This window comes from Sminthopsis crassicaudata, chromosome 2 (genome assembly GCF_048593235.1).
Source record: "Sminthopsis crassicaudata isolate SCR6 chromosome 2, ASM4859323v1, whole genome shotgun sequence".
Taxonomy (NCBI): Eukaryota; Metazoa; Chordata; class Mammalia; order Dasyuromorphia; family Dasyuridae; genus Sminthopsis; species Sminthopsis crassicaudata.
Window position 1 is genome coordinate 225967787 of NC_133618.1, and position 24524 is coordinate 225992310.

General features: G+C 40.9%; 1 protein-coding gene and 1 non-coding gene across 2 annotated transcripts; one reads left to right on the forward strand and one right to left on the reverse strand.

The window, feature by feature from the left end:
• Window positions 1–8566: 8566 nt before the first annotated feature.
• LOC141559331 (U6 spliceosomal RNA) lies at window positions 8567–8673 on the reverse strand. The gene has a single exon (XR_012487379.1). It is a non-coding gene; the product is annotated as a U6 spliceosomal RNA (small nuclear RNA).
• Window positions 8674–11765: 3092 nt separating this feature from the next.
• GTF3C2 (general transcription factor IIIC subunit 2) lies at window positions 11766–23642 on the forward strand. Its single transcript, XM_074288348.1, has 19 exons — window positions 11766–11871; window positions 14621–14904; window positions 15106–15463; window positions 15973–16264; window positions 16474–16568; window positions 16744–16821; window positions 16953–17051; window positions 17586–17813; window positions 18015–18126; window positions 18402–18510; window positions 19250–19275; window positions 19491–19620; window positions 20541–20685; window positions 20790–20951; window positions 21113–21200; window positions 21546–21674; window positions 22142–22294; window positions 22434–22541; window positions 22886–23642. Exons 2-19 carry the CDS (start codon window positions 14640–14642, stop codon window positions 23102–23104), a joined length of 2796 nt encoding a protein of 931 aa, XP_074144449.1. The 5' UTR covers window positions 11766–11871; window positions 14621–14639; the 3' UTR covers window positions 23105–23642.
• The last annotated feature ends 882 nt before the right edge of the window (window positions 23643–24524 follow it).

The following is a 24524-nucleotide window of genomic DNA, read 5'->3' on the forward strand; positions in this document are numbered from 1 at the left end:
AGAAATGGGGTTCCCCCTTTCCTTTCCCTCATTAACACCATTACTGATATAATGATTATACTCAGTTAGACAGATTCACTCCCTCTCACACCACCTTGGTGACTCCCTGTTCTCCTGGATTTCCTCCACTGAAACCAAGCTAGCCCGGGCCCCAGGCAAGGAGACATTTGGACTTTAACACCTAGCTATCTGTGTGATGATTACTTTTCTGAAATGAAGGCTGGTCCAGAGACCTCCAGAAAACCAACCAGAACACTACAAAGAAAAGTAAAGAAAAAATGTGCTTTGATCTGCATTCAGACATCATCAGTTCTCTCTCTGGAGGTGGGTAGCAATTTTCATCATGGGTTCTTTGGGATTGTCTTGGATCTTTGTATTGCTAAAAATAGCTAAGTCATTCACAGTTGATCAATATATAATATTACTGTTACCAAATACAATGTTCTCCTGGTTCTGCTCATTTCATTTTGCATGAGTTCATGGAAGTCTCAGGTTTTTCTGAAAATATCCTGCTCAAATAATGTTCCTCTATCTTGCTGACTTTCCTTCTGCTCTTTTCCGTGCATTTAAAATAGCTTTAATTGTCTTTTCTTTTTACTTAAAAAAATTTTTTTTAGATTATACATGTACATTTATTTTTTTACATATTTCCATACAAGTCATGTTGGGAGAGAAAAATCAAAACAAAGGGGGAAAATCACAAGAAAGGAAAAAAAAAAAAACAGAAGGGAACAAAAAAGGTGAAAATATTATGCTTTGATTTGTGTTTAGTATCCATACTTCTCTCTTTGGATGTGGAGAGCATTTTCCATCTGAAGTTTATTGGAATAGCTGAATCACTGAATTGTTGATAAGAGTTAAGCCTATCATAATTATAATCTTTTCTTATCTTAATTAGTTTCTTTTTTATTTGGCAACTTCATTGCTAGGTCCCTTCCTCCCCTAACTCTTTTTACCTTCTCAAATTGAAATAAAAACAAAAATCTTGTATCAAATATGAAGAGTCAAGCAAAACAAACTCAAGTTGGCCATACTTGAAAAGGTATGTCTAATTTTTGACCTTTCATCATCATCTCTCCATCAGGATGTGAATAGTGTTTCCTTAGTAGTTTTCTGGAATTATGGTTGGACATTGAGCAGAATTCTTAAGTCTTTCAATTTTATTTTTCTTTAAAATCTTGTCAAGAGGCAGAGCCAAGATGGCAGGGAGTAGACAGGATTTTGCCTGAGCTCCTCCTGGATTCCTTCAGAATCAACACCAGATCAAACCTCTGAATGGAATTAGGAGTGACAGAACTTACAAATATTTGGAGTGTATCAAATTTCCAGCAGAAGATATCTTAGAAGGAGTTCAGGAAAGGTCTGTCTTAATTGGGCAGGGAAGCACATGACTCAACACAGGCACATGTAAGACCTCCAGCTCAACTACAGCAGGCAAAGAGTGAGCCCCTGAACCCCAGCATAACAAGCGGCACTTACCCTAACTCAACCAGCCCAGGAAGAAAGCTGGCAGCAATGGCCCCAGAGTATCATAAAATCCCTGTAGTTGTAGAGGAAACTCAGGGCAATCTCCCCTTTGCCCTAGGAGCAGACTTCAACTTTTTAAAATGAGCAAAAAAGCAAAAAGAATGATTACTATAGATAACTCAAACCCTGAGGACACTAAAAGATAAAATGCTTCCAAATTAAGCCTCAAAGAGTGATATGAGTTGGTCTCCAATTCAAAAATTCTCAGAAGAATTAAAAAAGATCTTATAAAAGAGAAGAAAACAAAGAAAGAAAGAAAACAAGAGCTTTGCAAGAGAGTTTGGAAAAGGAAACAGAAATTGAAAACAACACCTTAAAAATAGATTTGGCAAAATGGAAAAAGAAAATAATTCCTTGAAAAACAAGGGGAAATAGAAAAAGAAAATAATTACCTAAAAAATAGAATTGATGAAATGGAAAAAAAAATCCAATGAACAAAACAACTCCTTTAAAAGTCCAATTGGCCAAATGGAAAAGGAGGTAAAAAAGCTAATTAACTCATAAAAATTAGAATTGAACAAATGGAAGTGAATGACTCAATGAGACATCAAGAATCAGTGAAAACATTGGAGGGAATAAAAAATTTATATAATAACTTTTTTGTATATTTGGAGAGAATAGCAAGTTGTAGGAGGTAGATTTGCAGTTTCGTGTACAATTATCTTATTCATTGAACTTTTTATGAAAATGATTGTTTTGTTCCATAAATTGAAAATAAAAATTTAAAAATTAGTGCATTAGTGTCTCTTTTTTCTCACAGCCTTCTCAACAACTGTCATTTGTGATTTTGGTCACTTTTTATATTTCATGGTTATAATATGGGGCTTCAAAGTTGTTTTCAATCTGTACTTCTCTATTAGTAATTTGGCACATTTTCCATATGGCTGTTGATACCTTTGACTTTTTCCTTTGAATATTGCCTACTCATATTGTTTAGCTTTTTGTGTATCAGAGAATGACTTCTGTTACATAATGTATCAAAAACTCATTGCAAGTTCTTGCCATTTAATCTTGCCACCTAAATTTAGCTTCATTAAATTTGTTTATGCAAAAACTTTTCCATTTTAAGTCAAAAATTATTCATTTTGTTTTCTGTGTTTCTATTTTGTTTGGTCATGAAATCTTCAAATATGTGTCTGTATATCTATGTATGTTTGTGTATAAATTACTTTATTTCTCTGTTTATGTGACCTTTTGTATACTCATGAGTATATGAGTATACTCATTTTAAAGTTATTTTGGTTTAAGGTACATGACCTTGGGTCTAAAGATAATTTCTGCCAGACCTGTCTTCCAGTTTTTCTAATAGTTTTTGTTCAATAATGAGTGTTTGCTCCAGTAATTGAGGGTCTTTGGAATTATTAAGCATTATGCTATTATGTTCATTTAATTCTGAATGTTGTGTGCCTATATGCAGAAAGGCTAGTGGGATTGTTTTGTTTATCTGCTATTAGTTTTGTGCTGAAGTTAATAATGTCAGCCAATTTTAATTTTCTAAGAGTTCTTTATGTGATCATATCGTCAAAAATCAAGTTGGTTGCTGTTTTTGCTTGTTAATTCCCTAAATTTCTTTTTAATTGCTATAGTTAGTTTTTAAAGCACTATATCAAAAAAGATATCTATCATAATGGGCATTTTTGCTTTATTTATACTCTTACTGGAAAGGCCACTAGATTAGTGGAACATACCTCAGTAAAAACGGAGTGGGAGGCAAACAGTACAAGGAAAGGAAACCAAAGATTATACAAATAGCAATGAATGTGAAGAATGAAGTGAACTCACTTTTAGAATGAAAAGAGCATCATAGATTAAAACACAAGAGTCCAACAATATATTGTTTGCAAGAAATAGATTCACCTGTAGTCTTTTGTTTCAGATGAATTTAAAAAAGTAGGCATAACAATCATGTTTTCAGAAAAGGTAACGGTAAACATAGACTTGATTAAAAGAAATAGGGAAAATGCATTTTACAAGGCCCCACAGGTGGAATTAATGTCAACTAACATGTACATTCCAAATGCATAATATCTAAATACTTAAAGGAAAAATTAAACTATTTACAAGGCAAAACAAATAATAAAATTATATATAGCACTTAGAAACCTCTGTGTATCCCCTTCTGATCTAGATATATCTAACTCAAATTTAAGAAAAGGAAGACATAATCCAAATTTTAGAAAAGTTAGATATGATAAATCTCTGAATATTAATGTCTCAGTAAAAAAGGATCATAAATATTTCTTTTTATTAATTTTATAATTATAACATTTTTTGACAGTACATATAACATAGGTAATTTTTTACAACATTATCCCTTGTACTCCCTTCTGTTCCGAATTTTTCCTCTCCTTCACTCCACCCTCTCCCCTAAATGGCAGGCATTCCCATACATATTAAATATGTTATAGTATATCCTAGGTACAATATATATGTGCAGAACTGGATTTTGTTGTTGTTGTTGCAAAGGAAGAATTGGATTTGGAAGGTAAAAATAACCTGGGGAGAAAAACAAAAAATGCTAACAGTTTACACTTATTTCCTAGTGTTCCTTCTCTGGGTATAGCTGATTCTGTCCATCATTTATCAATTGGAATTGGATTAGCTCTTCTCTATGTTGAAGATATCCACTTCCATCAGAATACATGCTCATATGGGCATCCATTCATTTTCCAGTTTCTAGCCACTACAAAAAGGACTGCCACAAACTATTTTGGCACATACAGGTAGGTCCCTTTCCCTTCTTTAGTATTTCCTTGGGTCATAAATATTTCTCAGCAATGCATCACACTTTCTCAAAAAGTGATTATTCATTAGAGATAGATTTTACAAACATGGAAAAAAGCAGAAATATTAAGCATTTTCCCATAATTCAACACAAATTACAGAAAATAAAAGCATTAAAACATGTATGTTCATCAAGTGATCTGTACTTGATGCAATATGCTTCTGCTCCTAGCCCTTCTTTTCTCCTTAACCACAGACCAGATTCTTAAACCTTTTCTTTTAAACTTCCTTCCATTTCATGATCCACTCAGTGAGGTGGGATTTTGTTTTGCCTGTGAGTAGCTTCTCTCTGAACTATCCTTCTCCTTGTTCCCTCCCTCCCCTTACCAGTTGCCTACAATTTCTCCATTGAAATGTGTTTCTACACTAAACTGTGTCTATTTTACTCTCCTATACTTTCTCCATAATATTTATTTATTTTTATAGTTTTTATTTACCAGATATATGCATGGGTAATTTTACTGCACTGACAATTGCCAAACCTTTTGTTCTAATTTTTCCCCTCCTCTCCTACCCCATGGCAGGTTGAGCAATACATGTTAAATATGTTAAAGTATAAATTAAATACAAAATATCTATGCATGTCCAAACAGTTATTTTGCTGTACAAAAAGAATCAGACTTTGAAATAGTGTATAATTAGCCTGTGAAGGAAATCAAAAATTCAGACGGACAAAATTAGAGGGATTGGGAATTCTATGTAATGGTTCAGTCATCTCCCAGAGTTCTTTCGCTGGGTGTAGCTGGTTCAGTTCATTATTGCCCTATTGGAATTGATTTGGTTCATCTCATTGTTGAAGATGGTCACATCCATCAGAATAAATCATCATATAGTATTGTTGTTGAAGTATATAATGATCTCCTGGTCCTGCTCATTTCACTCAGCATCAGTTCATGTAAGTCTCTCCAGGCCTTTCTGAAATCATCCTGCTGGTCATTTGTTACAGAACAATAATATTCCATAATATTCATATACCACAATTTATTCAGTCATTCTCCAATTGATGGGCATCCACATAGTTTCCAGTTTCTGGCCACTACAAAGAGGGCTGCCACAAACATTCTTGCACATACAGGTCCCTTTCCCTTCTTTAAGATCTCTTTGGGATATAAACCCAGCACTTTCTCCATAATTTAATGAAAATGAGGTTCAAATGTTCCCACTCCAATCTTTTCCTCATGTTTTTAGTCTTCTTGCACATTCTGGTTATATGATATTAAGTTCTATTCCCTTCCAAATTCATTTCTTCTCTAGTGTATTCCTATTTCTCTTCCTTCTTTTCCTCTCTTAAGATCACCAAAAACCTAATTCTTAAAATATCTGAGTTATTTAATTCCCTCTATGATCTTGACAATATTAGGATTCTGAGGAGACATTTGTTTTTTTCTCCTCTATTAGAATGTACATCCTTCAACTTTGTATTTTGTTTTATTCAGTTGTTCAGTTGTGTTTGATTCTTCCTCAAGGACTTTGTCTATGGGCTTTTCTTGGCAAAACACTGGAGTTGTATGCCATTTTATTCTTCAGTGTATCCCCATTTTACAGATGAACTAAGTTAAAGGGGGTTAAGTGACTTGCCCAAGGTCACACAGGCAAAATTTGTAGTCCCTTCTGATGGAGTGTAGGATTGATCCCCAAAATATATTGAGGTTTTAAGTCAGGGTCACAAGGTGTCTCAAAAGAATTATTAGGCTTAACCATTTGGTACTGGCTAAGAAATAGAGAAGTTGATCAGTGCAATAGGTTAGGTTCACAAAACAAAATAGTCAATGACTATAGCAATCTAGTATTTGACAAACCTAAAGGCCCCAGCTCTTGGGATAAGAATTTACTATTTGATACATTGTTGGTAGAACTGTGAACGGATCCAACCATTCTGGAGAGCAGTTTGGAATTATGCTCAAAAAATTATCAAACTGTGCATACCCTTTGATCCAACTGAGTGATGCTGAGTGAAATGAGCAGAACCAGGAGATCATTGTATATGGCAACAAGAAGACTATATGACGGTCAATTCTGATAGACAGGGCTCTCTTCAACTATGAGATGATACAAACCAGTTCCACTTGTTCAGTGATAAAGTGAGCAATACAACATAGCATTCTCACTCTCTTTTGTTTGCTTGAATTTTGTTTTCTCAGTTTTTCTTTTCCTTCCTTCTTGATCAGATTTTTCTTGTGCAGCAAGATAACTGTATAAATATGTATGCATATATTGGATCTAACATGTATTTCAACATATTTAACATGTGTTAGGTGACCTGCTAGCTAGGGGAGGAGGTGGGGGTAAGGAGGGGAAAATTTGGAACAGAAGATTTTGCAAGGGTCAATGTTTGGAAAAATTACCCATGCATATGCTTTGTAAATAAAAAATAAATAAAATTTTAAAAATTAGTAGGCTTAGACCATGTCCAAATCAAGAGGTAAAGATTTTTTTATGCCATTGATTGACAGGCTAACTTCAGAAAAAGGAGTTAGCAATTAACTAGAGGAACTCACAGTTAAGGGGGAAGATGTTATAAGGTGCCATAATAAGAGAAAAAGATGGGAGTAATAAGCTGATGCCATAAAACAGACTAAGTTTCTAATAAACTCACCATTATGATGCTTAATAAGCAGCAAAGTTGCTAAAGAAAGAACTATCCATAAGAAGATAGATACCATAAGGCAGGCAAAGTTCCTAGAGAACTTGTCATAAGGCAGGTAGTTTTTTTTTTAATTTAATTTTTTTTACTTTATAATTTTTTTTGACAGTACATATGCATGGATTTTTTACAACATTATCCCTTGTACTCACTTCTGTTCTGATTTTTCACTTCCTTCCCTCCACCCCCTTCCCTAGATGGCAGACAGTCTCATGCATGTTAAATATGTTATAGTATGTCCTAGATACAATATATGTATGCAGAACCGAATAGTTCTCTTGTTGCACAGGGAGAATTGGATTCAGAAGGTAAAAATAACCTGAGAAGAAAAACAAAAATGCAAACAGTTTATACTCATTTCCCAGTGATCCTTCTCTGGGTGCAGCTGATTCTGTCCATCTTTGATCAATTGGAACTGAATTATATTTTCTCTTTGTCAAAGATATCCACTTCCATCAGAATACATCCTCATGCCATATTGTTGCTGAAGTGTATAATAATCTCCTGGTTCTGCTCATTTTACTCAGTAATTCATGTAAGTCTCTCCAAGCCTCTCTGTATTCATCCTGCTGGTCATTTCTTACAGAACAATAATATTCCATAACATTCATATACCATAATTTACCCAACCATTCTCCAATTGATGGGCATCCATTCATTTTCCAGTTTCTAGCCACTACAAGAAGAGCTGCCACAAACATTTTGGCACATACAGGTCCCTTTCCCTTCTTTAGTATTTCTTTGGGACATAAGCCCAGTAGTAGCACTGCTGGATCAAAGGGTATGTACAGTTTGATAACTTTTTGGGCATAATTCCAGATTGCTCTCCAGAATGGTTGGATCTGTTCACAATTCCACCAACAATACATCAGTGTCCCAGTTTTCCCACATCCTCTCCAACATTCATCATTATTTGTTCCTGTCATTTTAGCCAATCTGACAGGTGTGTAGTGGTATCTCAGAGTTGTCTTAATTTGTATTTCTCTGATCAGTAGTGATTTGGAACACTCTTTCATATGAGTGGAAATAGTTTCAATTTCATCATCTGAAAATTGTCTGTTCATATCCTTTGACCATTTATCAATTGGAGAATGAGCCATTAGCTTTCAAGGAGGATCACAATTAGTAGGAGCTTTTTCCCAACAGCTTTTGAAGGTTTCAATGTACATGTACCCAACGTCCTTGTGTTTATTTAAAGCCTTTTCAGCTATTTCCTGTGAAGCAAACTGCATGAAGGCCTTCCTTGAAAGTCCACTGGCAACTTTATCCCATTTGGTACAATTTCTAACCCTGAAAAAAACCAAATTATTTCTTCCTTGCTACAATCATAGAGGACTTCTTTGACACATACAAATCGACAGTACCAAGACTATTTGTACTAATATGTTTCAATACCCAATACATTTCAACATTCTTTAACTTGAATATATTTCAACACATCTATGTCCCATACTTTCTCTGCTTTTTTTCAGTGGCAATATGATTTTATATTTTGATTCAAATTCAACAAATGCTTTTCTACTTGGTCCATATCTCAGGTATAGATGAAACAAGTGCCTGATGCCCCATTTTGAATTTTGTATTCCAAGAAGTGCTTATCATTGGCTGAATAAAAACAGGGAATGTTTCATGAATTTGCATGTTATCCTTGCACAGGGGCCATGCTAATCTTTTCAGTATCATTCCAGCTTTTGTATATGTGCTGCTGGAGCTAACACTTGCCACTAAATTTCTTAGGAGGACATGCTGTTGAATTTGTAGTATAGCACCCTTGCTTTGCTTCTGTGTCTCATCTACAAAAAGATGCACAAGGCTTAGTTTTCCCAGTGCATATCCTATTAGCTTTACACTTATGCTTCATCTTGCAGAGTGTTTCCACAAAGTGGATAAAATCTGGTTAAAATAGAAACTCTGAGCCCTCTTTGATCAGTTGTATATTTAATGAATGTGGCAAATACTTGCAATGATGTCTTACTACCAATACACTTCTCTAATTTTTGCAAACAGGTTTACTTTATGATTCCAGGTTTATTGCCTTATATAATTCAAAAGCCAGCCTTGTTTCTCTTTTCTAACTCATATTCTTGCCAATCCTGTAATGATCCTGACACACTGGTGATCTAAGCTTTCCAGCTTTATTCCCCAAATGGATATAGTTCCTCTCCAAAAAAGATTACTTACAGGCCATCAACATCCTGTTATAAGATTGCCAACTTTGGCTCTACCTTTAGCTTACCAGTTCTTTCTGGCTTACAGATATTCTAGCTTCTGCCTTCCCCATGGGTTAGGCTTCTCTATCACAAAATATCTCTTTTTTGGTCCAGATTACAGGAGAGCTTTTGATTTCTGGTTTAAGTGCTCTTCTCATTTCCCTTTCTGTCACATCCCTTTGTTCAATGGGGCCTCAGCTCTCCAGATCAACTCCTACCCCTTTTCAGGAGGAATTTTGGAGATTAGTTGCTGTTTTCCCCTGTTAAAACATTAAGGTCTTTTAAAATGACTGAATGGATCAGATAATTTGGAGTATTAAGTGATGTCCCAATCCTAACTTTGCAAATCACCCTTTCTCAACTCTTCACACTTCTTTTCAATGATTTTACAATGTCTATGCTTTTACATTCTGGGTAAACTCCTTTGCTTCTCAATTTCTTTAACATGACAACATATTTTGATCAAATAAAATCTTATCTGTTTGACAGATTGATTTAGGATGGTAAAGTTCAACAAATCGATAATGCTCAAGTATTAAAGATGAAATATATTATAAGGCAATGCTGTGAATAACATTTAGAAAATAAAGAGAAAACAAATGTGCAAATTAGTAGTAATATATCAATAGCAACTTGAATCATAAACCAACAATAGATATACCAACAGTAAGATATATATCTAATAAATCAAAAGCTGTTGCAATACACATTATCATCGGAATATCTTTAATGCAATAAAAGCACAGAAATAGGTTCTTTGAATTTATAAGCAGTTTATAAATGCATTTGATTGCTTATTAGATCACCAAAAGCAGTACTGAAAAGGAAAAATGGAATTTAAAATAGCAAAACCAAAAATAAAATATCAAAACCTAAATTAAAGATAGAAACTAAGTAATTTCTTTGAAAAATTCAGAAAGAAAGTGCATAAACATTCTGATGCTCAAATATAAAAATGTCAGAAACAAATAAAAAGCTTGCCAAGTAGATAGTCACCACTGCACATGCCTCCATAAAAATAAACCTGTAAAAAAAATGTCAAGCTCCTGACAATAGTGGCAGAAGCTGATAAACCATAGGTTGGCACTGTTGAGCAAAGCAGAAGTGATCTTTGTTCGATAAGGGAATTCCTTCCCGTCCCTTTGCAGGGGCAGCGCTGCCCGGCCAGTTCCCTCCCCTTCTTTTAAACTCTAGTTTTCTGGGGTTGGAAAATAGCGATAGACCCCATTCCCTGCTTCTCCCTCCTGCCTACCTGGGGTAACCTATGGGAGGTGTTTCTCTCTCATTCTTTTTGGAGTGCTCATGAAAACACCTAATAAGCACATCCCTTATATACGTTGCAATAAACCTCCAGTTTGTTCTTACAAACCCGTAAGCTAACTTTAAAAACCTTAGTGATGTAAATCCCCATGTCTTTCTGTTGAGTCTGGGAAGAGGGCCCCAAAAGTTTGCGGGTCACAGACCAGAGTCCTGAGTTGTCTCAAAAGTTAATTTGCAGGCTTGAGCCCAACTCCTAGCCCAGGCGCCAAACTTTATCGCGTTTATAATGCCAACGGAGTGGGCTGAGCTCGGAAAGGAACTAGCGCAGTGCTGAGGGCGGAGGCCGTGAGCGGGCTGGACCTGGTTCTCACTGCCCGGACCCTCAGGCAGCAGTGAGTTGGGGAGTGGTCTGTTCAGAATCAGATAGACTGGGAGTGTGGGAAGTCCCGAGGCAGACTCCAAAGCCTTTAGGATCGCTGATATATTGTTAGAAGTCCCCCCCCCCAAAATCAGGGAACCTCAAAGTCATTGCTCTATTACACCATTCCCGGTTATACACAATAGTCAGACTTGGAGATTGTTTTGTTTCTAAGTTATAAATTGTGAGTAACAAGTAAAGATCGGGGAGTCTGTAAGGGGAACTAACTTTGTCAGGAGGCCGGAGGGATTACGGGCTCCCCGAGAGAGGCAGAGCAGAAGCCAGCCCCACGGCTGCGGATGTGGGACGCTCCCTTTCTCCGCCCCCCTCCCCCTGCATGAGGGGGGGTCTCCTCGTTCTCCCCGCCCACTCCGCGATATACTGGCCAGACTCCCCCCGCCCCCCCCAGCAGGCAAGTCCTTGGGAGGGCTTATCTTTCAGCAGCTGTTCCCGCCTTCTAAGGCTTTCTGTGGTTTCTCATTAAATCCGAGCCTGGAGCTCCCTTCTGTGCAACTTCCTTCCTCCTCCTGACTTAGTTCTGGCCCCACCAACCGCCATTCCCTGCCTCACTGTATCTGGATTGGAAAAACGTTCGCTTAGGGGAGGCCTGCTCTATTTAATCAAGTAAAAGGGGAAGAAAAAATAAGCACTTAGTACAATTCTCTGAAGTCTAGTGGTGCGCATGCGCTTTGCTTTCCCACCCATTCACCTACGCAAAAGACTACAGCTCCCAGATGACCTTTCAAAACGAGGCCAAGAGGCAAAGGACAGATAGCCGCATTCCCTAATGGAATCGGTAGGACTCCAGGATACAAGTCACGCTCTTCGGTCTGAGGTTGACCCCACCTCTTTCCTGTAACAGCCAATCAAATGTCGGAGCGCCGGGACTGTACGGCAGAATCCGAAGTGTCCCGAAGTATCAGTAGTAACGAGACGTGGCGGCCTTCTTTACGTCATCCGTCTGCGACCGAAGTGGTCCAGGCCGCGCCATCTTCGAACTTGGACTTCCGGTCGGGCTTCGGTGGTTGGTGAGTGTATGGCATCAGCCTCCGCGCTGCCCGAGGACAGCGCCTCTTACTTCCCGCCTTCCCCTTGTAGTGGGGGAATGACGGCTTTCCCCTGCTCTGCTTGCCAGAAATAACATCGTCCTTTCCCTCTCCCTGCCCCTGCGGCGCCGCCTCTCCCTCCCTCTGCTCCATCAGTAGTAACTCCACTGCGGCGCGCGCATCCCCACCCTTCGTCCCAGGCGGCGCGCGTCCGGCCCTCAGGTGCCTTGATGTGATGTGCGGCCCCTGACCCTTGACCCGTGACGTGCCTCCCCTCCTGTGTCCCGCAGGGGCCCGGGCCGATCCGAGGGGTGGCTTGCGGGCCTCGCTCCTCCCTCGGAGGTAGCCGGAGTCACGGAGCCCCAGGATTCGTCTCTTCCTACCCGCCCTTTTGACAAATGGGGTGACCGAGGTCCAGAGTGGAGACGAGACGTACCAGGATCCTAGATTGATACTTTCAGAGCCCTAAGAGGTCATCTAGTCCCCTTGTTCGTTATGTAGAGGAGGAAACTAAGGCCCAGGAAGGGAAAGTGACTTTTCTGGAGACCCGCAGCAAGTTGGCTGTGGACCCTGGCCTAACTTTGCTCGGTCTTAGAATGGGATAGTCCCCGTGTCCCTCATCTTCAGCAATTTCTCCAGGAGCCATTATGTATGCTAACAGTAGCTGCCTTATGTGTGTGTGTGTGTGTGTGTGTGTGTGTACACATATGTGCACACACATGCACGCGCACGTATATGGCACTGAGAGCAATTTATAGATATATATTATTTCACAACAAACCTGCGGAGCACTGCCCCCATTTCACAGATGAATAAACGTTTCTCAAAGCAATAGGAAACTACCGGAGCTACTCCAAGTAGGGAAGTAATGTGACGTAATCCAATCTGTGCTTTGGTGACTGGAAAATGGGTTTGAGTGGGGAGAGTGGGAGTACAGGGGGTCAGTCAGGCTGCCTGAAGTCCGGGTGACGTGATGAGGCCGGAGCGAGGCTGTTGTGGTAGGAGTGGGCACCGGGAGCTGGCGGTGAGGCAGGTCTGTTTGGTGTGTGTGTGATCCCCTTTGGGGGTGGGGCTGATTGTAGGGCCCAGTGCAGCGCTACTGCAGGGTGCCAGATACAATGACAGCTACGGCTTCCACGAATCTGTTAGCACGGGGGCTTTACGGGTGTGGCATTTCTCCACAACATCCCTGAAAGGTATTTGCTATTATGAGCCCCACTTGTACTGTCGGAGACTGCGGGAGTGATTTGTCCGAGGGCTCGAAGCTAGTGAGCTTCTAAAGCCAGATTTGGCCCGGCCTGTTTGTTGTCCTCTAGCGCCTTAATGAAACGGCTCTTGTCCTTAAGAAGTTCACAATCCTGGTGGGCCAGGAGGGGTTGGGACTGAATGTACAGGATGTATACAGACAGGTAAAATATTTACCAAGTAAAGACAGAGTAATTGGGGAAACAATCAGGAAAGGCTTTTTGAAAGAAGTTATAGTTGAATTTTGAAGGAAGCTAGGATTTCCAAAAGGCAGAATAAGGAGGAAGAGTATTCCGAGTATGGGAGACAACTGTGCAAAAGCTTGAAGGTGGTGCGTGAATTGGCACAGTTTGGGAGTATCAGGTAGCCTAGTTTGGCTGAAATGTACAGTTTCCAAAAGGAAATCATATATAATTAGGCTGAAAAGATGAGCTGGAGCCAAACTGTGATCTTTAAATGTTAAGAATATGTATTCTAGAGGGCAGCTAGGGGCAGCTAGGTGGCGCAGTGGATAGAGCACCAGCCTTGAATTCAGGAGGACCCGAGTTCAAATCTGGTCTCAGACACTTAACTCTTCCTGGCTGTGTGACCCTGGGCAAGTCACTTAACCCCAGCCTCAGAAAAGAAAAAGAATATGTATTCTATCCCTAGAGCAAGAGGTAGCCCCTGAAGCTATTTGAACTAGGTTCTGTCAGATGATCAAATATGTGTTTTATGAGTATCAGTTTGAATTCGTGTGGGCAAGCCCGGACCAGGGAGAGCAGTCAGGTTACCTGTAGTCCGCGTGAGGTGATGAGGGCCAGAATTAGAGTGGTTGTAGCGCGAGTGGAGACAGTGAGTTGGCTGTGAGGGAGATTTCTATTTTACATATATTCTTAGTTCACTTGTTTATGTCACGGTCTCCCACAAATGTATATTTCTTGAGGACAGGGATACCTCACTTTTGTCTTTGAATCCCCAGATTTTAGCACAATATTTGGCAAATAGTAGGTGCGATATTTCCTGGCCCTGGACCCTCTTGTATGTTTGGTGGACAAATACATTTTGAGTACAGGCATAGAAAGGTGCATGGGGTCATCTGTGATGTTTATAGGAATAAGCAATCAAAACTCTTCCTCCTCATCAGGAACTGGTGGTCCTTCACTCAGAACCCATAAATATCCTTTGGGTGGTGGGGTATTGGCAAATAATAACAAACCTGACATAAATGCCTTCCAAATCCAAGGTCTAGATTGGCAGTAGACACTGATAGCGATGTCACACTATATCCTGTGGAATTCATTCTGGGGTGAAATGTTATTTCACAAAATGTTAGTCTTTCCCAGAAAAACTGCTGACTGGTGATAAATGAAGAAGCGTGGCTATAAGAAGTGGGAGGTGGAGGAGAGAGAGAATGTGTAGACATAGAATGAAGGTGTCAAAGCTAATAGAATAATCAAAAAGTTGGATTCTTTGGTTGACTTATCAGACACAATTATATGTGCAGGTGTAGCCACTGAAGAGTAATGCTGATGGATGCCCTTGGGGTCAGCTGTGTTACACTGGGAGGGACCAGTCCCATGGGGGAAACTACTATAACGGAGTCTCCTAGAAAAGAAGTACCTGACCAGCTTGGCCCTGAGGCCCCAGCATCTGAGACTCAGACAGCTTGTGGGGATAGTTCCATAATGATGCCTTCAATCTCTCTTGGACTCGAGGATCCGTCCAGTAAAGAAAGCCACCCAGATTCTCACCAAGACCAGGAAAGTGTTTCCAAACCAGAAGAGCAAGGTATGGAGCTCCTCCATTTCCTTACCTCAAGAGTGAAAGACAATTAAATTTAAGACCTCATATAGACATGGAATATGTTTTTCTCCCCCTTTCCTCTTTTTATCTCATGGAAAGTCTACCAGGATCAAGGCCTGAGCATGGATGGAGAGGCTCCGAGCCTTGGCTCCTTGCCTATACCCTCTCCTTTTTTTTTTTTGGTAGATGCTCCTTCAGGGATTCCAGGGATCTCAAAGGTGAAGGCTCCAAAGACTAGCAGGAAGAAAGGTGTTCGGACTCGAAGAGGCCCAAGGAAGGGTGGAGTGGGAGCTAAGGATGACTCCCCGTCTACCTTACAACAAGGCAACCCTCCACCAGGGACCATGGAACCTAGTCCCTTGGATCCATCTGGCCCTCCTCCTCCTACTGTCCCTAAGAAGCGAGGTCGAAAGTCAAAAGCTGAGCTGCTGTTGATGAAATTATCAAAGGGGCTAGAGCAGCCTGAACCCCCACCTCCACAAAGTCCTTCTGAGAACCCTGAGGCTCCACCAGGGGCACGACCCCGCCGGCGGGCTGCTAGAGTGTGAGAATTGTGGGATTGAGTTGGGAGGAATAATGGGATACAGTAGGAATAATTTGCCTGATGTGGGAAAGGATAATAACAGGTAATGTTTACCGTGTGCTAGGTGCTATGCTAAGCACTTTACAATTATTATCTCATTTAAAATAGGCTATTTCTGGGTAATATCAGAAGACCAAAAAGGATTTGGGTAAGCTTCTGAGTCAGAGATGTCAGACTAAAGGTGGGAGTTTAAGGGTTGAGATTCCCTTTGTTCAGCAAGTATATGGCTATCCCCTTATTACTGTCTTGTGGACAAGGCAGTTCCTTTTCTTTTAACTTCTAACTACATTTCACTAAAGCTCCTCCATGTCTTGATCTGGGTGGAAACATTGTTTTGGTTGTACAGATTGCCCCTGACCCGTAGCTCTCCTAGTTCCTGTCTCTCCCTTTCTTCCTCCCTCTTTTGGCTTCTTCCCCTGTTGGGATCTCTGATCCTCTTCCATGACCCCTGACTGGATTCTGTCCCACAGGGCACTTCTGTACCTTCAGGAACTGGCTGAGGAGCTCTCCTCAGCACTGCCTGCCCCAGTCTCTTGTCCCGAAAACCCCGAGGTGGGTGGCCAAGCTAAACGGGGTCAGGGCCGTCGTCGAGCAGCCTGGCACGGAGAGGAGGAAGAAGACGATCCGGCCCGGGACGCAGACTTCGTGCTGCAGGCTGAGATCGAGGAAGGGGGAGAGGAGAGCGAAGCCCCGAGTGAGAGCTCCTCCGACCTGGAGCTCACCGCACTGCGGGGCAGTGGCGTTCGTGGGGCCGCCTCAGGGGTAACTGAGTCAGGGCTATCCGGGTGCCCGAGGGCCGCATGCTCCCAGAAAGATGCTTTCACCAAAAATCATGGGGTTAGGGCACAGGCCAGCAGGCCGGATAAATAGGGGGCTGGGTGGCAGGTAGGAAGCTGGGTGGGCCCAATGAGAAAAGGAGGTTCCCAGGAAATTGAGGCATATGAAAATATCTCCCTTCCTTTATCTTTCAGAAACAGAAACCACAATGCCGGGGACTGGCTCCCAATGGGCTTCCAAATTCTATCATGGCTCCTGTTTGGAAAAGCCTCAGCCTCACCAAGACCCTGTGAGACCCTGAGGATGGCAAGGGGGCAGTATGTAGGAAAGGGAGTATTTTAGAGTGGGAAGTTGAGAGATTTAAAATAGAAACTGAACCATGAGGAAGTGAAGAAAAGCTAACACTTAAGTGAGATTATAATGACAGCAGTGACTGACAGGTAACCCCCTTTTCCTCTTTTTAGCCGAGAGCAAAACCATTCACACTGGGAGTTCCCTGAATGGATCCCTTCAGCCTTGAAGTGGCAGTTACTATCTGAAAGGTGAGTCCTACTGGTATCCTTTAAGCTAAGGAAGTCACTGGAAGAAAAAGAAAGGCTAGGAAATTTCAGAAAAAAAATGGGAGGGTTCAAATCAGTGAGGAAGGCTCGTTGTTCCTTTTGTTTTCCTCTAGTGAAGCAGCATCATACTTGCCTCAGGAGTTGAGGTCTCCTCTTTTCTCTGTGCAACGGGAAGGTCTGCCTGAGGACAGCACTCTCTATAGGATAAATAGGTAAGAAACTTTAGAGTGCCCATAGCACTCTAAAGTAGCAAATAGAAATAGATGACAATTTGGTCTCCTTTTTCTCCTCAGGAAAGGTCACTAAGGGTGTGGGTTCCCTGACCACCAGTGATCATATATGGTCCCAAGATTGTAGGAGAGTGGTGTGGTGCAAGGGCCAGCATAAGTTAGGGTTTGTTCTTTGAATACCTGGAAAACCAAACATTCAGTGCTTTACATTAATTCAAGAGTTATAGGAACTAGATCAGATCATCTCCAGCCATGATAGGATCAAGATTTGTTACTGATGATAGATTAGAACATGGTTAGAATTGGGAAGTAGGAGAAATAAGATGTTGGATGAATGTGTATATGTGCTTTATTTTTTAATTTCATGTTAGACTTTTTCATTTCTTAACTAATAATCCTAATTTTGATGACCACAGTTTGAATCAGAACTAGCCCATATCCCTTTTTTCCCTAACCTTTGCTGAATATGTTCAGTTATGTGCTATCTTAAAGACTCAATCTTGTCTTTTTCTATAGGTTTAGCTCACTAGCACCCCACCCAGAGCGATGGGATGTGTCCTTCTTCACAGGAGGACCACTCTGGGCACTAGAATGGTGCCCAGTACCTGAAGGTGCAGTTACTTCCCAGTACGTGGCACTATTCTGCAGTCCTAGCATGAATGAAACCCATTCACTGAGCCGGCCTCATGAAGGCCCTGGGCTTCTACAACTCTGGAACCTTGGAACACTGCAGGAAGAAAGCTGGTGAGGTGGGGCTGGGAACCCTGCAAGAGGAGAGCAGACTAGAGTGGGGATAGAGTATAGCAGGACTGGGAAACCTCCAGAAAACTGTGTTAGCAGGATTGGGGAAGAAGCCTCTCATAAAAGATAAATTTCTGTTACATTAAACATAATATATCTGCAAGAATATTTCCCATTCATTCTCCCTATTTCTTCTTCTTCCAGCCCAAGCAATAAAGCCCACCTTGCCTATGGCATTGCTTGTGATCACGGGTGCATCTGGGACCTCAAGTTCTGCCCTAGTGGAGGCTGGGAGTTGCCTAACACCTCAAGAAAGGTACTTTCTGAATTGTGGGGGAAATGGGGATAGAATTTAGACTCAAAGTTTAGACCTAAGAGAAGTCTAATTTAAATGTCTCTTAGAGAAGCCCTGAAAGTTCTCAGAGTTGTGTAGTAGTAGGCAGTAGAAATGAAAGAAGACTTAGGAGAATAGTGGTGTCTGTATTCTGTGGGAGGCCAGCCAAGAAACAAATATTTTCCAAGAGAGAAATAAAAGCAGAAATGGTAGTAGGAGTCTGAAGATTTGGCTCTTGCCTTGGCCTTATCCAATAGGCTCCTTTCCTGCCCCGGCTGGGTCTCCTGGCTCTGGCCTGTTCAGATGGGAAGGTGCTACTGCTTAGTCTACCCCACCCTGAAGAACTGCTGGCTCTTCAACCTCAAGGTAAGGGGAACAATAAGGATTTCAGGGCCCTTGGGGAGGTACTAGTCAAAGCACAGGAAACCATGGTTCTTGGTAAGGGCTCACATATTGCCAGTGCTCTTTTATACACTGTTAACAATCATTCATACATACTAATATATATGTATATATCTGCCACTGCATATATGTTAACTGTCTTGGTAATTGGCTATATATTCTGTGTATGAATATAATCTACTGTCTACTTTCACATTGTCTTCCTTCTCTCACTTATATGGTTAATCAGTTGTGTAAAACATCTACTGGGAAGATATGGCTTGAGAGTGTCCTTCCTTTCTCACATATTGGTTGGGTGACCCTGGACAAGTCACTTTTCAATGCCCCACTTAGCCCAGACTAAAATGGCAAAACAGTCTACACTGATGGAAAGAGCCCCTGCTAGCAATTTTCTAAGCTGAAAGAATTCATAAAGATCTACCAGAGTTGCTGATGCTGAATGGGATGCTCTGGGCTCCTGTCCCACATTTTCTCTAGCTTCCTATTTCCTCCCCTCAAACTTTAGGTCCCTTTCTGCTTTTCCCTCCTTTTTTGCTATTTTACCCTCATGTAAAAGGAGGAGAGGAAGATAAAGGAAAGAAGGGTTCCTAAGTTTCAGTTGAAACAGCTGTCAGGAGATAAGGAATAAAAACAGAGGTCTTAGGTTATGGAGAACTCCTGGAAAGCTCTTATCTCCTTAAATGTTGTCTCTCTTTCCTCACAGATGCTCTCAAGCCTCCAATCTATAAGGTGAGTGGGGAAATCTGTTTCTTTCTAGGTGATACTCCATTTGCCCTCATATCTTCCTTCAAATTGGTCTTCTTGCCATCTGCTGCCTATTTTATTCTTTCCCCATATACAAGGCAGTTTTGCTGCCCTACTGGAAGGGTTCTTGACTAAAGCTTGCTCTGAATGTCTTCTGTTACTAAGGTGTTACTAAGTCCCATACTTCTTTAACCTTACAGGTACAGTGTGTGGCCTCTCTTCAAGTGGGCTCAGTACAAGCAGGGGAGCCCTCTGAGTGTGGTCAATGTTTCACCCTTGCCTGGATGCCAACTCGGCCCCATCAGCATCTGGCAGCTGGGTTTTATGATGGTGAGTGAGCATAACAATAACTTTTTAAAATTAAATTTTATTTTATTTTCATATCTGCATTTTCTTGCTTGCACTCCTTTCTCTCATGTCCGAAAAACTGTTTCAGTCTATATTTGAGTCCATTACCTCTCTTTTGGGAGGTGGGCAGTTATGTTTCATCTTGAGGCCTCTGGAACTTGACTGGTCATTGATTGATTGAAGTTTCTAAGTCTTTAAAGGTTGTTTGTTTTTACAATAATGGTATTGTGTAATTGTTCTTCTGTTTCTCTTCCCTTCACTCAGTAACAGTTCATCTCAGTCTTCCCAAATTTCTTTGAAACCCTTCCCTTCATAATTTCTTATAACACAACAGTATTTTGTCTCATAAATGTAGCATAACTTGTTCAGCTATTATCATCAATTTCTAATTTTCTGCCATCACACAAAAAAAGAACTGTTTTGTTTTTGTATATATGAAAGCTTTTCTGCTTTCTTTGACCTCTTTTGGGGTAGTACTGCTAGGTAGTAATACTACCTTGTAATAGTATCTTTGGAGTCAAAGTATATATATAGTTTAATAGCTTTTGTGTCATACTTTCAGTTTTTTTTTTTTTCCCAGAATGGTGATTCCATTTCACAGCTCCATCAACAATGCATTAATGTAACTGTTTTTCCACAGCATCTCCAGCATTTGTCATTTTCCTTTGCCAATTTTGTGGGTGTGTGAATGGAGCTATTCTTTTGAGGATGGGGGGGGGCAGTCTGAGTAGGTGGTAACTCTGGTGGGAGAATTAATGTGGTTATTTAGGATTTCTCACTCTTTTCTGATGGTGTTCAAGCTAAGGGAAAGAGTCTAAGGGCCCTAGGATGAAAAATAGTGGTGAGGAATGGGGTCCTGGTCTTTTGCATTGCATTCAGATTACTATCTGTCTCTACCTTAGGCACAATAGCAATCTGGAACCTACCCACTACATCATTATTGCAGCGTGTTCGACTCCCAGATGGCTCCTTGAAACTCTATCCCTTTCACTGCCTCCCAGCCCATGACCAAGCTGTGCGTTGCCTTCAGTGGTGCAAAGCTAATAGGTACAGAACAGGGGGAACAGAGGAGATAAAGAAGGTGAACGATGGCACAGGTCAACATTCATGGGATCAGTTGAGTGATGCCCCATTTTTCAATCTTTCCATAGTAACTTTCTAGTCTCTGCTGGAAGTGACCGGAAGATCAAATTCTGGGACTTAAGACGACCCTATGAACCTATCAACTGCATCAAACGTTTCTTAAGTACAGAGTTGGCGTGGCTGCTGCCTTACAGTGGAGTTACTGTGGCCCAGGACAACTGCTACGCCTCGTATGTAGGGCAGGGGAAAAAATGAGAAATTGGGATTAGAAGGGCTAGGTCCAGTGGGGGTGCCAAGGGTGCTGGGTGTTTTGGCCAAATGTGATTGAGATTCCGAGGGCTGAATCTGATCTCAAACTCTATAAGGATTGATACCCTTCTCTCTCTCAAAGCTATGGGCTTTGTGGAATTCACTACATTGATGCTGGTTTCCTTGGTTTCAAGGCCTATTTTACAGCCCCTCGAAAAGGCACTGTCTGGGTGAGTTTTTTCTTACCTTTTATTACTCAAAGTGTAGGTTCCTAACTTAGGGTCCATGATCTTGCTTTAAAAAACATTTTGGTGATTGTATTTTAATTGATTTCCTTAATAGTATTATGTATTTTATTTTATGCATTTAAAAACACTATTCTGAATAGCTTTCACTAAACTGAAAAAAGAGCCCTTGACACAAAAAAGATTAAAAATTCTTGCTCTTGAACTCCTTTGTTACCATACAGAGCAAGAAGCGAGATGAATAGCAATCTCTGAGAGGGAAGAAGAGTGTATTGTACATATAATATTCATATAACCATTTAGGACTCTGATGCCCATGTCTCATTGTAGAGTCTGTCAGGCTCAGACTGGCTTGGGGCAGTGGCTGCAGGAGACATGTCGGGGGAGCTCATTGCTGCTGTGCTACCTGACATGGCCCTCAACCCGATGAATGTCAAACGTCCAGCTGAGCGCAGATTTGTGAGTATCTTGGCATCTGACAAAAAATGCCATCCACTGGTTCTCCCAGTCTATCCACTTTTCCAGCCTGTTTGAGCAGAAATTAATACAGGCCTTTTTTGAGACTAGTATTAGTTCGGTGATTTGGAATGTAAAACTCTGGTTTAGTATTTGTGTGACTTTGGGCAGATCATTTATCTTTAGTGTGATGCATTGGGAATGTGCTAGATAGGAGGTTTAAATCCCAGTTCTTAACCGCCAGCTTATTTTTCATTTTCAGTTTCTGTCAGTGAGTTTTAGGTTCAGTTCAAACTTATGACCTAAATTGATTCTTTTCACTTTATCTGTATTTTCTTTATTGCTACAAACCTTTCCTACCCTATCCTCAGAGGCCCATGAATCTTACTAGAACTATAGTTTGTTTTTCCTTTTTTCCTTATTCTGTCTCTAGTATTTTGAGATGTCACTTCTTTAATCTCTCTCTACAGCCCATATACAAGGCAGATTTGCTGCCTTACTGGGAGGGTTCTGAAGAACAAGATCACCATGCTGCCTCACCTTTGGTCCCTGGACCTCCCAAGGCCAGAACGTATGCTGAAACAGTTGAGCATCACTACCTGCTCTTCAGAGACACAGACCTAGTAAGTTGTGGCCAGTGGTAGCCAAAAAATCAGGAAGAGGAGGGGATTCCTATGGGGTAGGGAATAACTACGAGGCCCCAAAAGGCCCTTAGTATGAAGGCAGTGTCCTAAGACTGAATTTAACACTGCTTAACCATAGCGTGGATTCCAAGATTTGCTTCAAAGGGAACCAGTACTTCGAATGCAAGAAGGAGAAGGACGCTCTCAGCTCTGTTTGGATAGGCTGCAGCTGGAAGCAGTTCACAAGGTATGATCATAGGATCATCATTTTAGAGATGAAAGGAATTTAGAAGTCATTTAGTCTAAATTCCTAATAAATTGAGGCTCAAAGATAATCTATCTCTCCTTTCCCACCCTCATCCCTTTTCTCTCTTTCTTTCTTCCTCCCTCCCAAAACACACATACATAGTCTCTTTTGCTCTCTCTTATATTCTTCTGTCCAAACTTTGGTTTCTTATCTTATTCCTGAGGCCTGTAGTCAATAATAAGAACAAGTGTTTAAATAACTTAATCTCTCCTGAATCCTTTGCCCATAGTGGTCTGTTCCATATGAATTCAGAAGCCTTTATATATTTTCTTTCTCTCTCACAGGTACGTTTCAGCCCAAACTTGGATACCTATGGTTGGCTGATTTCTGGGGGCCAGTCAGGACTGGTGAGGGTACATTGTGTTCGTGGCCTTACCTCCCCCTTGGGCCACCGGATGCAGCTGGAGAGCAGAGCCCACTTCAGCGCCATGTTCCGGCCACCTTCCCCACCTCAAGGGCCCAGCTTTCCCTCAACCAACTACCACCTGCTGCCCAACCCATAGTTTATTAAACATGAAGACCTGGGGATTCAGGATCCCTTGACCCTGATGCTACTTAGTAGCTACATGACATTTACAGCTCTGAGCCAAGCAAAATGGAAACTTCCCCAAACTGCAAACTTACCCATGTCTCATCTTTGGAATGGTACAGTAGAATTTATAGTCAGAGGACTTAGGTTTGAATGCTGATTCATCCAGTTATGGTGTATGTAATCATGAGAAAATCACTGGGGCCTCAGTTTTCTCATCCATAATATGAAGGAGTTGGATTAGACCTTGGAGGTTCCTTCCAGCTCTAAATCTACAATCCTGTTAGGCTATAAGGACTGAATCCTCAGGACTCTACAGACTGATCCTGTTCTCCACAATCACTGCCCCCCCTGCTGGCAGGGGGTGTCCAGATGTGAACTCTAGTCTTCTCAGCAAATGCTGCAGAAGCAGCCCTATGCAAGACATGGGGTTTGGTGTCAAACTGCTCATATTGAGCCTGTTGTACTTGGAGGCAGAACTGAGTAAAGGTGCTGAGTGTTTTGGACTCTTATTTTGTGTGCTTGTGCTTTGAGCAGCTATGATAAGAACCTTCCATGGGCTTCCTCACAGGTTGAATCTGTATCCAGAGCTGTGAGGAACACAGTTCAAACATTTTTTGGTAGATCTTTAGTGTTAAATCAACAGAACAACCACATGGGTGGTATTAGCTCATAAAGACCAAACATTGCTACACATACTTTAACAACACGGTGTGGACTGTAAGATATCAAGGGCTCAATTACAGAAGGTTATATAGAGATGAAGATAGTATATCTACCTTTGTACTTATAACACAGAAAAAGCAGTACCAAAATGACTAAGATTTCCTTAGGGAAAAGGAGTAATAGAGACTGATCTGTAACTATTCTTTTCAACAATATGTTGGTTTCTTTGGCTGATTTTTCCTTATCTGCTACAGCTTTGGCTGTGCCCAAAGAGTTAAGAAAGTGGTGAGAGAAGGAAGTTTAAGGTTCTTATGCCATAGAATGGAAAAAAAATGCTACTTAGTCTGGGGATTAATGGCTTCTGGAGACATCCATGGGACCTTCTCTTTGCCTGGGTTTTCTAACCAATCCCCTCCAATACTCAAATTCCTAGCAAGGTAACCTCTACCTTAATATTCTTTTCAGATGGAATTAGAACCAGACCATTGAAATGGTCCCTTTTTTTTTTTTTTTTTTTTTTCTTTTATTGAAGGAGAGATAATTTTCATGGTCAATAATCTATCTACTAGCTTTGAAAGACTTCAAGGACCTTAATCAAATCATTGACCAATCATGACTTCAGAAAAATGATTTCATGCTTCCCACTTCTTGGCGGAGTATAAATTAGATAAATTAGAGTTGCATAATGAAAAATACATTTTTAGATATTGCCAATGTGTGAAATTTTC